The sequence below is a fragment of the Nannospalax galili genome, unplaced genomic scaffold (assembly GCF_000622305.1).
Source record: "Nannospalax galili isolate Female #2095 unplaced genomic scaffold, S.galili_v1.0 scaffold155, whole genome shotgun sequence".
Classification (NCBI taxonomy): domain Eukaryota; kingdom Metazoa; phylum Chordata; class Mammalia; order Rodentia; family Spalacidae; genus Nannospalax; species Nannospalax galili.
The window spans coordinates 8,627,334-8,640,004 of record NW_008339923.1 but is presented as its reverse complement, the minus strand read 5'-3'; the positions used below and the strand labels follow the sequence as shown (position 1 = coordinate 8,640,004).

At 36.2% G+C, this 12,671-nt stretch overlaps 1 protein-coding gene across 2 annotated transcripts in view; it reads right to left on the bottom strand.

Moving 5' to 3' along the window:
• Nucleotides 1-5,094: 5,094 nt before the first annotated feature.
• Nucleotides 5,095-12,671, bottom strand: part of Vapa (VAMP associated protein A) — a 33,834-nt gene continuing 26,257 nt past the window's right edge. For both annotated transcript variants that reach the window (XM_008834677.3, XM_029564317.1), the window contains exons 5-6: nucleotides 7,690-7,863; nucleotides 5,095-5,861 (exon numbers count right to left, since the gene is read on the bottom strand). In XM_008834677.3, coding sequence (XP_008832899.1) covers nucleotides 5,703-5,861; nucleotides 7,690-7,863 — 333 coding nt within the window. In that variant the 3' untranslated portion in view covers nucleotides 5,095-5,702. The remainder of the gene's footprint in view (nucleotides 5,862-7,689; nucleotides 7,864-12,671) is intronic.

Below are 12,671 nucleotides of genomic sequence, written 5' to 3'. Positions count from 1 at the left end.
CATCTTTAACTTTTGCAAGTGAAGTATTTCCCCAAGTTTAATATACACATTTTTATCTACAATATATAAATACACTTTGAATTATAATAGCACACAAAAAGATTTGCCACTGGCAACTATATTAACTTTTCACATAACTCCTACACATAATGAAGGCATGTACATCAATTAGGACACCGTACTACTCCAAATGGAAAAGATCTTCATTACTTTGAGATTACTTTGCCTTTAGAACTTACTTCATTAAGCTTTTCAAATATTTCTTTTACTCAGGGTCCTTAATGGCCTGTATTACTTAACATTTTGGTTTTTGACTGGACTAAAAACAGTATATCAAGAATGTTGACCAGCTGGGGCTGGAGAGCTGGCTGAGCAGTTAAGAAATCTTACTGCTCTTGCAGAGGACCCAGGGTTCACTTCCCAGCACCTGCATGGCGTTACGGAGCCCTCTTCTGGTAGCCCCAGTACACACATACACATTCATACACAAAGACACTTGGTCACATGAAATAAAAATCTTTAAAAGAAAATGTTGAGCTGGGTGTGATGGTGCATGCCTTTAATTCCAGCATTCAGGAGGCAAAGGCAGGCAGATCTCTGTGACCAAGGCCAGCCTGGTCTACACAGTGAGTTCCAGGGCAGCTTGGGCTACAGAAAGACCCTAGCTCAAAAAACAGAGCAAACAAATGACAAGCTCATTAGGAGAAAAAAAAAAAAAAAAAAAAAAAAAAAAAACTCACTTGGTTTAAAATCATCATAGGGCCTCAAATGCCAGACACCCTGGAATCTGAACCAGGCCTTTCATTTCTTGAGACAGATTCTTAAGATCCCCAGCCTAGCCTTGAATTCACTGTTGTAGTCTAGGCAGGTCCTCCTCCTTCAGCTTCCTGAGATGGGATTATAGACCTATACTACCAAGCCTACTTTAAATGATTAATGGGCAATACTTTGGTTCTCACTTCTTTAGGGGGAAAAAAGGCAGTCTAAAAGTCTGAAATCTTAAAACCAAAGTTCCTTAAAGAAACCAGTATTTCCTTTAAAGCAGAATCAAAATTACCACACTCATTTTTTAAGGACCATTTGCCTTAGACCAGGCACAATCTTCACACGGTGAGGTGGGCAAGCCTCAAACACATGATTCATTCCTGACCACTAAATCTAACCCTTGTGACCTGAGCTAACAAGTTAACTTCTCTAAGTCCATTTCCTGCCACCCATAAAGCACCATCTCCTAAAATCTGTGAGGATTGGGCAGACTGGCATAAAACCAAGAGAATACAAAGAGAAAAGCACCTGAAAAGCATCCCATACTTTTAAAAATACCTTCAACACTGAGAAATACATGAGCCAAATGTAACTTTTTCAGTACAGTCATGATCATTAAAACTGAAACACAAAATTTCTCAAGTTTTGGTGTGTGTGTGTGTTTTTTGTTGTTGTTGTTGTTCACTGACAGTTAAAACTTGCAAATTAAAAACCTTTACTAACACTCTAGACTTTAGGAAGATAGCATTCGTAGTAATACCTAAAGGCAACTCTTCCAACTTCCTTTCTAGAAAGAAAAATAATTTTGAACAACTGTAAAGCAAGAATCTGAGTTCTAAAACAAAGTGTGGTAACAAAAGGGTATACAAAACCGGAAGAGGAATCCACCAAGAGGCCTATGCTGCATGACATCACAGCACATCTACTTGGGTGAAGTAGTTTGTCATCACTTATATTTTCTCAATAAAGCAGAAAAACCAAGAAGGAAAACAAGACCACAAAGTTGTATGTAATCCATTTTGCTTAGGATCAGTATCACAAGGAAACAAGTAAAATGTACAGAACTAATGCTGGGTGTCACTACCTTCTTACTTTGTAAATTGTTTAAAATACATTAACTCCGCAATCAGAAATGTACGAAGACCATTTTTAAGAAGCCATTTTCCTGGAGATTTGTGTTCAACCTTCCTAGCACCAACCCCCAGATGGCTAGGCATTTCAAGATGGCACTGTTGATGCACACAGCATGGCTTCTCCCATGTGCCCCCAAACATAGACTGAAAACTCAGCTGCTCCCATATCCTGCTAACACTACCTAACCAAGAGACTATCTGCTCTCAGAAGTCAGGACCCAACAACAGCTACTAATGTTTAGCAGAGCCTAATTATACAAATAATTGTATGTCCAAATAAAACTTTTGCTTTTATTATGAAAAGGAAAATGACACTTCACCATATTTTTAAAGTTTATTTACCCATGCAACATTTTAACTTCCCTTGAAAGCTGAAAAGGACAGACCATTTCTCATTTTGTTGTATTTCCATAAAACATTTTCTTTCCCTAAATCTCATAAAGGTCAATTTTTAAAAACCTTCCACACACCAGTAAGCACATGCAAAGCTCCAGGAAAACTACTGTATGAAGGTTTCTAAAGTGACAATCGAAGTCTGGCTATGTACTGTTTGCTTCTTACCTTGTTAAAACTTGTCTACACAGAATATATTCAAAGATTACAGGCAAAGTTTTCCCATACTAATAATACCATTATCAGGAGAATTCTAAGATACTTAAAGAGTATTACTTGACTAGAACTTGTGGAATGACACATTTTTCTCCAAGTGTCTTTTTTATTTTTTTATTTTTATTTTTTTGGTCTTCTTGAGACAAGGTCTCCCTGTAGCCCCAGCTGTCCTGGAACTATGTAGACCAGGCTGGCCTTGAACTCACAGAGATCTGCCTGCCTCTGCCTCCCGAGTGCTGGGATTAAAGGTGTATGCCACAACGCCTGGCCCAAGTGTCATTTTTTAAATGTAGCATGCTGTAGTCTCAACACAATTGTTAAATTTGCTTCTTGTAAAAGCAAGAATGAGCAAAATTAAGGTACATGAGTTATAGAATAAGGGAAAGCAGTGCATTCATTTAGTGTCACATGTGAACTTAAGTCCTTAGACTGCAATTTCATTGCTGGCAATAGTGTTTTCCCTTCTTGCTTTAATACACAAAGCACAAATTCCTAAACATGTAAGGATAAAGACTGTATTGTCAATTAACACTGCTGAACTTGGTAGGCAAGCTGATCCCATTTAACAGAGCAATTAAAAAGAACAAAGAAACCACATCTATACAGTCAGTATCCCTTGAGAGCAGTTAAGAAGCCTATGGATACTTTCAAAGACACTATACAGCTCACAGTCAAAACCAGTCACTACATAATACATTTTGTTATAAACACCTACCTAAAAATAGTATAGTTCACAATTATCAATTTGGGAGACACTGCTAGCCAAAACACTAAAACATACACATAGACTTGTCAACAGTAGCCTGTACAGTCTTATTTGATGAAGTCTCGCACTATTAAGGGGCATTGTTTATTTTTGTTATTCGTCAATTAAAATTTCCTTTTTCACAACGACCAAAAAAGGCAGAGCTGGAATCAGGAAATCAGAATTCTAATCTTGACTCCACCTCAACCTACCTATGAGACACTGGGAAAGTTTCCTTCAACCTGTATGAGGCCTCAAGCTCCTCAGTTATAAAGCAAAGGGGCTAAACAAAAAGAACTCTAAGAGCATTCTCATAAAACTTGCTACTTTAAAAAAAAAAAAAAGTCCATCTTTCTTAAAAAAAAGTATTCACTCAACATCAAACTTGAACTTCTCACCACTGACGTTGATTATACGGGGAGCTTAAAGCCAAGGAGTTGCTGATTCTATACTTAAGGGATTAAAAACAGAAGATTTTATCATGCTTTTCCAGGTTTGGGGAAGGCGTTTACAATGACAGTAATGCATATGGCAACAGCAGCGCTCACTGCAGTGGCATATAGTAACAACTAGGCATCACATCTGCTTTGTTAATCAGTAATTTATGCACACACACCAGGTTTTATACAAGCTATCAGAGTACAACAGCAATACATATGATCTGACAAATTCAATCAACACTTGAAAAGACAACCAAAGGACATGTGAACCCTCTTTTCATAAAATGTGTTTCATAAAACAGACCAGGGCCAAACTTCACTGCATCAAGCCCCATCATCCAATTTTTCAGACAGAGCGCATCTCTTACAAAACCAACACCTACTTTTAAGACTACAAATTCACCTGTAGTAACACCTACTTTTAAGAATACAAATTCACCTGTAGTAACACCTACTTTTAAGACTACAAATTCACCTGTAGTAACACCTACTTTTAAGAATACAAATTCACCTGTAGTAACACCTACTTTTAAGACTACAAATTCACCTGTAGTAACACCTACTTTTAAGAATATAAATTCACCTGTAGTAAGACTATACTCAGTTGAAAACCAAATACATTTTCTCTGGTTCCAAAATTTTAATATGAATAATATAAATTAAGACTCAATATAGAGTATTTATATTGCAGCAACTGTTTCACATGGTTAACAGACTGAATTCCAAAAGTTATTTTTCAGAAAGCAAATTCCAAAGGTATGCTCATTAATACTAAATTTTCACAATGGAAATTTAAGTGTTAAACTGGGCAGGGGGAAAAACCTATTTCTAACTATTATTATGAAATACATTATAAAGTAGTAAGAATTATTAAGCTTGTTAAAAAGTTAAAAATCTATAAGGCCAGGCGTGGTGGCGCACACCTTTAATCCCAACACTTAGGAGGTAGAGGCAGGTGGATCTCTGTGAGTTCAAGGCCAGCCTGGTCTACATAGTGAGTTCTAGGACAGCTGGGGCTACAGGGAGACCCTGTCCCAAAAAGACCAAAAAAAAAAAAAGTTAAAATCTAGGAGAATTAAACCGTCTTTGAAAGAATTTGATAAACACAATATAGCCAGACAGCGTATATCAAACTCCTTGCAATTATAGAACTTTTCTATTTCTTTGAAAAAAAAAATCAATTATGGTCTTCCAAAATACTTTGGCTTAAAATTTCACGAATTCATGTATTTAACAGACTGTGAACTTTCAATTACAAATAATGAAGTACTGGGTACAGTTTCAGTATAAGAGAAAACTATGCTATAAATTACAAATTTCCTTGAAGTGGACTTTTCGGGTCAGAAGCCCCCCCATCCCCCCACCAACCCCTGCCGCAATGATTGGACAGACACAAACAAGCTATCGAGCAAGAATCTGTTAACAGTTTTATTTTTTTTTTTATGTTAAATACCATGGGACAGGATTGTAAGGATGAAAAACTCAGTCAACAACTGCCTCACAAGGGATAAGAAAAATTCTGCCATGATATTAGCAAAGGTAAAGGAGAAAATTTACACTGTAAGAGGCACCATTTCCCCACAGAAAACCTCTTGGCATTTCCTGAATGAGTGGGATTAGCAATCTAAATAAATCATATTTCAAGAGGTAACAGCAACAGATAAAATTTAAAGGGATTATTAAAATAACATTTACAAGACTCTGAACAATTCTTGAACTCTTATTAAAACCACAAAGAAAGAACAATTCTTTATTTATGAATTTCATAAAGGACTGAATGTGCAACTGACATCTGCTAGTGATGATCTGGTAATATACAATTTGTCCAGTAGCCGAACAGTTTTTTAATTGTGTTTTCTAACCGTAAGAGATCATTAAAGGCAAAGCCTATATGACGCTGTACACACAAAAAAATGGTCACCGCGGGCCATACTACCAATGAAATGGTAGGTAAACAAATCTTTTTCTGGTCGAGAGAAAAAAAAGAAATAGCACTCTGCATGCTTCACTCTACAAGATGAATTTCCCTAGAAAGAATCCAATGAAAATGGCTGCGATTACAACCAGAAGAGAAGGAAGAGGACTGGTGACATTATCTCTGAAGGATGCAGCTGAGGTGGAGCCAGGTTTATCCGAATGTGCTACCTTTCTGAGCCTTAAGCCTTCATCCTGGGGGGAAATACACATACACACAAAAAAAGAGATTTTAAAATAAACACACAAATTAGTCTACTGGAACTAAAAGTTTTAGAGACAGAAAGGAAGTGGAGATTGATGGCTTAGAAATAGGAACAAGAACTAATTCCTAGCCACCTTAGGAACCTGTATTAATTCTGTAAATCTGCTCTAACAATCACTAAATTGCATACTCATAATGAGCAAATTCACGATATAAATTATACATCAATAATACTGATTTTTAAAACTGAAACTGAGAAACATATTCCTATAAAGCATTACATAAGGATGTATATACAACCTTATTTCCAAGATCCCCATAGTATTTTTAATTGATTATATCCATCAGCCAAAGACAACCAAGAAAACTCTGTACTGAAGAGTTTACTGATTCTATACAACTCGGAAAACCCGTATGACAGACACATAGGGGGTATTTTGTCTTGTGCAAGAGATAGTATATTACAGGATTTAGAGAAAGGGTGTGTTTTAGGGTGAAATATCAATAGCATACAGCCTTGATATGTTCAAAGCAAAATAGGAAAGGATGTATATACCACGAGGCCTAGAATGCAAAGTAAACAAAGACTACCATTTGGGAGCATGTATCTAATCCTTAAAAGATTTTAGGGTTACCTCTTCAGAGGAGGGAATGTTGGAGGGGAGGGGGCATGGATTTGATCAAAACACCTTATACGTATGTATGAAATTCTCAATAAAGTTTTTGTAAAAGTTAAAAAGAAAAAGAGAATACCATCTCTTTTAAAAACTTCAAATTAAAATACAAGTGGAATGCTGGATACAGGAACCCCTTTCTGAAGCCCTCACCCAGACTGGAAACTGCTTCTTTGTATTAAATTACCTTAATTCCTCCAGGCAAGAATGAGCTGCTTCCTTCTTACCGAAATGGTTTCACATAGCACTAAGTTCAAGTTCTCAAAAATATGTTTTTAGGAGATATGATTCCTCCTAAGAAAGCAGTAGTTTCTTAAAGCAGATGATTGTTATGACACTATGTAGTCCTGGGGAAACTACAGATACATCTTAACTATGCAGCTGGTTTTATCAGGGGCTGTTATGCAAACTGACAAATGGTAGAGAATTTTTCACTTTCTCAATGCAAGCCATTTTATCCTCTCAGACTATTCCTCTAGAATGCTTAAAAGCATCTCCAACATTATAATAATTCCACTTATTTCTAGCTACAGGGTAATATGAAAGTGATCTACAGCATTACTTTGAATTCTGATCTTTTCCCAGGCTAGCAACATGTGATAAGATCCTCTCTGATGATGCTCAGCAGCAGGAGCAGCAAGCTGCTGCTCCTAGTCAGCCACACAATCACAAGGGATAAACAATGTTAATTTCCTGGTAAATTAAGCTAGGATTCTTGACAGGTTATGTGTATTGGATGCATTTTCCATTTGGAATACTTTCACCTTGTAATGGAGTTATCAAGAAAATAATCCCATCAAAAGTCCACAAAGTGCCTGTGAAACTCCAAAATATAACTGCTCTATTTCCTTTACTGGATTTTCAGAAATTGGGTTTCTTTAGTCTTATACTAATTAACTCTAGGTAGGAAGAGCAATCAAATGGGATAAAAGAAAGAATCATAGATTAAAGAATGCTAGGCTGCTAAAGGGAACTAACACATTTCCTAAACCTTTACTCCAATTAAAAACTAGCTCTAGGTAGGAAGAGCAATCACATGGGATAAAAGAAAAAGAATCATAGATTAAACAAAGACTGCTAAAGGGAACTAACACATTTCCTAAACCTTTACTCCAATTAACTCGTTTCAACCAACAAAACTTACTCTCAGGTGTCGGTTTTCTTCTGAGAGCTTCATCATTTCTCCTTGAAGTCTTTTACACTCTTCCATCAGTTTCCTTGTCTCAGTATCATTGAGTGAAACACTATGTGGTTTTGGCAGGGGTCCATCTTGTTTAGATGCATTCAGTGGAACAGCTTTGCTAGGCTCCATATCATTCTATATTATAAAGATATTTGGAATCTTTAACCAAACAGCCTTATGGATTTTTAACTAACAAAAATGTAAATTCTACATCTTTTCCAAAATTTTCTTGTAAAGTTGACTAACTTTATTAGTAAGATTTTTTTTTAAATCTCAAATATAATGGTCATCTATTAAACCATTTTAATGGATTATATCAATAAATGTCAACAGTTAATCAAAATAAGCAGCCCACTTCTTCTACTCCCATACCCTTGGCACTTACCTTCTTACCACAGCACTTATGATGTGTCGTAAGAACTTGTATTTCAAGTTCTTTCCTACTAAATTTCAAAGACTTCTAAGAACATTTCTCTTTGTATTTACCCATAAAAATAGCACTTTGGGGGCTGGGGAGACGTCTCAACGGTTAAGAGCACTGACTGCTCTTGCAGAGGACCCAGGTTCGATTCCCAGCACCCACATGGCAGCTATGAACTGTCCTTAACTCCAGTTCCAGAGGAATCTGAAGCCCTCTTCTGACCTCCGCGGCATTGCACAACACGGGTGCATTCACATACATGCAGGCAATACACTGATACACATAAAAAATAAAAAATTAAAAAAAAATAAAAATAGCACTTTGGCTATGAATAGTTATTCAAGAAAAGTATGCTGAATGACTGATTCCAGCCAAAATCTAATGTTGACTTTGGAATCAAATGAAGTTTTAGGGGTTGGAGGGTAGGGGGTATTCTCGTACTCATTACAACAAAATTAGGATCTCAGGAAAAAATTCAAAAGTTTAATGAGATAAACTAAAAGAGGTAAACACAATCAGATCAATGCAACAAGGGGTGGGAGTTAGCTGTGATCTAAGCCACCACATATCACTGTAAAAAGTCATCTTTTTCACTTTAGATTCTTAATTGTTAAAAATGTTTAGAGAACTGGGGATGTAAGTCAGTTGTAAAGCATTTGCTAGTATGCAGAAGGCCCTGGGTTCTGGGTTTGATGCTGAGCACCAAACAAGAAAAAGTAAAATAGATAAAAGCATGCTTCATTCAGATAGAAATTGCTAATCAAGACATTAACAAAACTGATTTTATTGCATTCCACAGTACTCATTTATAACAAGATTAGAGACTATATACAACTATCCTGACTGTCACTTTTAAACATTAAATATAAAGAAATTGTTCAAGGGCAAAACACATACAGAGTTCTTCTGGAGATGTGATTTCTATAGTATGCATAAATCTAAGTGAAAATTAATCGTAAGAGGGTTGTGATGGTTAATTACTAGATAGGATTTAGAATCAACTAGGAGATAAATCTCTGGGCATGTCTGGAAGGAGTTTCGATGTTGAGCTAAAGAAGGTGGGAAGACCTACCCTAAATGTGGTGGCCCCATCCCATGGGCCAGGGTCCTTAACTGAATAAAAAGAAAAAAAAACTGAACTCGTCACCTGCATTCATTACTCCATTTCCTGACTGTAGATGCAATGTGAGAAACTGCTCCCATGCTACTGATGTCATGCCAGTTTTACCCTCAAACTGTGAGCCAAAATTAACCTTTAAGTTACTTTGTCCATGATTTTGTCATAGCACTGAGAAAAGTAACTAGCATGCAGGAGCTCTAATGTACAGCCCTATATATTTGGCCTGCCATCAAACAGACTTTTCCACTTTTCAAGTTTCACAGTTAAGAAGGGATGCTTACTTCAATTTATTCTGAGTCTCTCTTGCTGGCATTCTTGTTATTTATCTTAATCTACAATGCTCAACCAACCCAATCTTCATATTTTAAAAAAAAAATCTGTATGTGATATATTTTGCTAATAGTATTTTTCTCTATTCTTTTCCTTGACAGTAATTAAAATTCACTTCAAACTGATTTTTCAGCTGTACTCACATATGCCATCTTACACAAACCCAATTTTCTAATTTAAAAAAAAAGGAAAGCAAAATCCTCATATTCTATTTAAGAATTAAGAGAGAAAGAGCTGGGACTATAGCTCAGTGGCTGAGTGTTTGCTGCATACACGTGAGGTCCTAGGCATAATCCCCAGTACTACTCCCCAAAAAAGAAATGAGAGAAAAATCATACTGTTATCTCAAAGTTGGCTATAAAATTAAAAGGTACATGAACCCAATAATGAAGAGGAAAAAAAAAAAAACTAAAATGAGGAATTATCAAGTTCTTCACATTTGATTTTTTTTAAATAAAATTTTGAAATACTCAAAAACTGTAAATTACAAAAGCAAGCCATCCTGGCCTATCTCATTAACCAAACAAGCTACTATTCAAATAATCTTCCAGTATTTCTCATATGCACTTATAACAATGTATAAAGTCTTGGGTTCAATCATCCAGTACTAAAAATAGAGGCCAAAATACATAACTATACAGATGTACATCTTTGATAAAGATGTATCTTTAATTTTTACTTTAAATGACACAATCTCATTTTTAGTCTGTGTCTATCAAATCACATTTCTTTTTGTTAGCCGTTCAATGGGTAGCTTCACACCGTTTGGGATTTAAATAACATCAATGATGATTTTCTTATGGTGACTGAATAAGACTTTTCTTTTTCACTTAATTTTTCTTGCTTTTTTAACAAAATGGAGAAGATATCTCAATTTGTGGAGCATGAGCATTAAGATTAGAATATAAAGTATGGGTTGAAGAGATGATTCAGCCATTAGGAACACTAGTTGTTCTTGCAGAAGACTTGGGTTCGAATCCCAGCACCCACATGGCAGCTAACAACTGTCCCTAACTCCAGTTCCAGGGGATTCCACAGCCTCTTCTGTCCTCCATGGGCATGGAACAACACGGGTGCAACTTACCTACATGCAGGCAATACACACATACACATAAAATAAAAATTTAAAAAAAGAATGTAAAGGATATATATCATGAAGCTTAAACACATATCAGAAGTGAATCCAGTAAGTCACTTAAAAATCAAATTACATAGACTAATTGTATCACATACTGTTCAAACTCCCTAAAAATTGATCAAATGCATAGCAGATGCAAAGAAATCTAACTTACAAATTATTTGTTTTTGTTTTGTTTTCAGAGGGGTCTCCCTGTAGCCTCAGCTGACCTGGAACTCACTATGTAGACCAGGCTGACCTGGCTCTCACATGCCTCTGCCTCCCAAGTGCTGGGATTAAAGGCATGCACACCCAGCCTAATTTATGTATTCTTAACATTTAAACACATATAACCTAGCTTAGCTGGGGATGAAAACAGGGAAAGCTGGGTCATTTGTCAGAAATGCCAAGCAGGTGACTTAAACGCTCTCATTGAGGACCTCCATTAGTGAAGTTTGGTTTCAGGAAGCCCCAGCTTGTTCTTTCAGAGTTGCTTCAGACTGAGCCAAAAAGAGATTGTTCTGAGAACAATAAAACAAGCAAACCAAAAACATTCAACAGGCTGTGACTCTCAGCAACAAACAGTAACATTACGTTTACATTTTATTTTTTATTTACCACTGCAATTTAGAGTAAGCTGAGAAGACTGAGTGTCAAGACAACACACCATATTGTACACTTTCCATTATTTTAAATTACTCTGCCTCTCTGCAGTTGCCCCTCTCCATCTGACGTGTACTTCTGCATTCCTTTATCAACCATCAAGGTTTCAATTCCAATATTTCAATAATTCTGTAGAAGGCAATTAGAAAGAGGGACCAGGTCCTAGACAGAGGAAAGGTGAAATCTAAGGCAAGCAGGAGTCTGCAATGAGGGTCTGAGGAGGAAAGAGGAGCTAAAGGTCATTCTTATCACTATTTTGAGTAAAGGATGTCAACAATGGTATAGGGCTAAGGCAAAAACTATGACATAATGTCAGAATTAATGTTTTAATCTGCAAATTGATTTAACAAAGTTACCTGAAATTTTTTCAACTCTAAAGAGCAAATTTACGGTTTCTCTAAGCCATGATTCCCAGAAGTCATTCCAAATTAAGAAAGAGACATTTGGGTAAGTTTTTTGTTTTTTGGGACGATATCACTATGCAGTCTTAGCTGACCCATATGTAGACCAGGCTGGCCTTGAACTCAGAGATCTACCTGCCACCACTGGGATTAAAGGCGTTCAGCTCACCTAGTTGACAAAAGATATTTTTAAAGCTTTATTAATAAGCATATCCTCTTCTAAGCCAAACCAAAGTATAAGCTATAACGTTTCTTATTCACCTGAATTACAACATTTCTAAAGTTTCCAGTAAGCAATAAATGCTAAAAAGAATTATGTAACACCCATTCCACCAACAAAAACTCAATTACCCTAACCTTATTAGCATTTTTCCTGACTCAGTACTAATTGAATGCACGCACATGTGCGCACAGTTAAATGATGATCTAGTCTTTAGTCACAAATTTTCTGATAACCCAGGCATTTTAAGTAAACAATGACAGTTATAAAGAAGCTGCTATTCTTGTATATGATGAGAAAATACAATTTTATCTTCCTTTTATATAAGCATAAATATTGAAAAGCAATGTTTGACAGCTCCTAACTTTTGCTACTTCCTATACTTGCTATACTAATTCAAACAAACTAAAAACTCTTTTTTTTTAGTATAGCTCCCCAAATCTTGTTCACAAGAAAAATTTTACCAACTTAAAACTTTTCACATTCACTTCTGTCCACCTCAGTACTGTGAACAGAATTGTCTGTGTACATACTTTTTAGTGCCTGTGCCTTTAATTTTAACTCTGGGGCTGGGAAATGTCAGTACAATGCTTGCCTAGGATGTACAAAGCCCCCGGCTCTAGCCCCAGTACAGAACCAGGTGTAGTGGCTAACACCTGCAATCTCAGTAC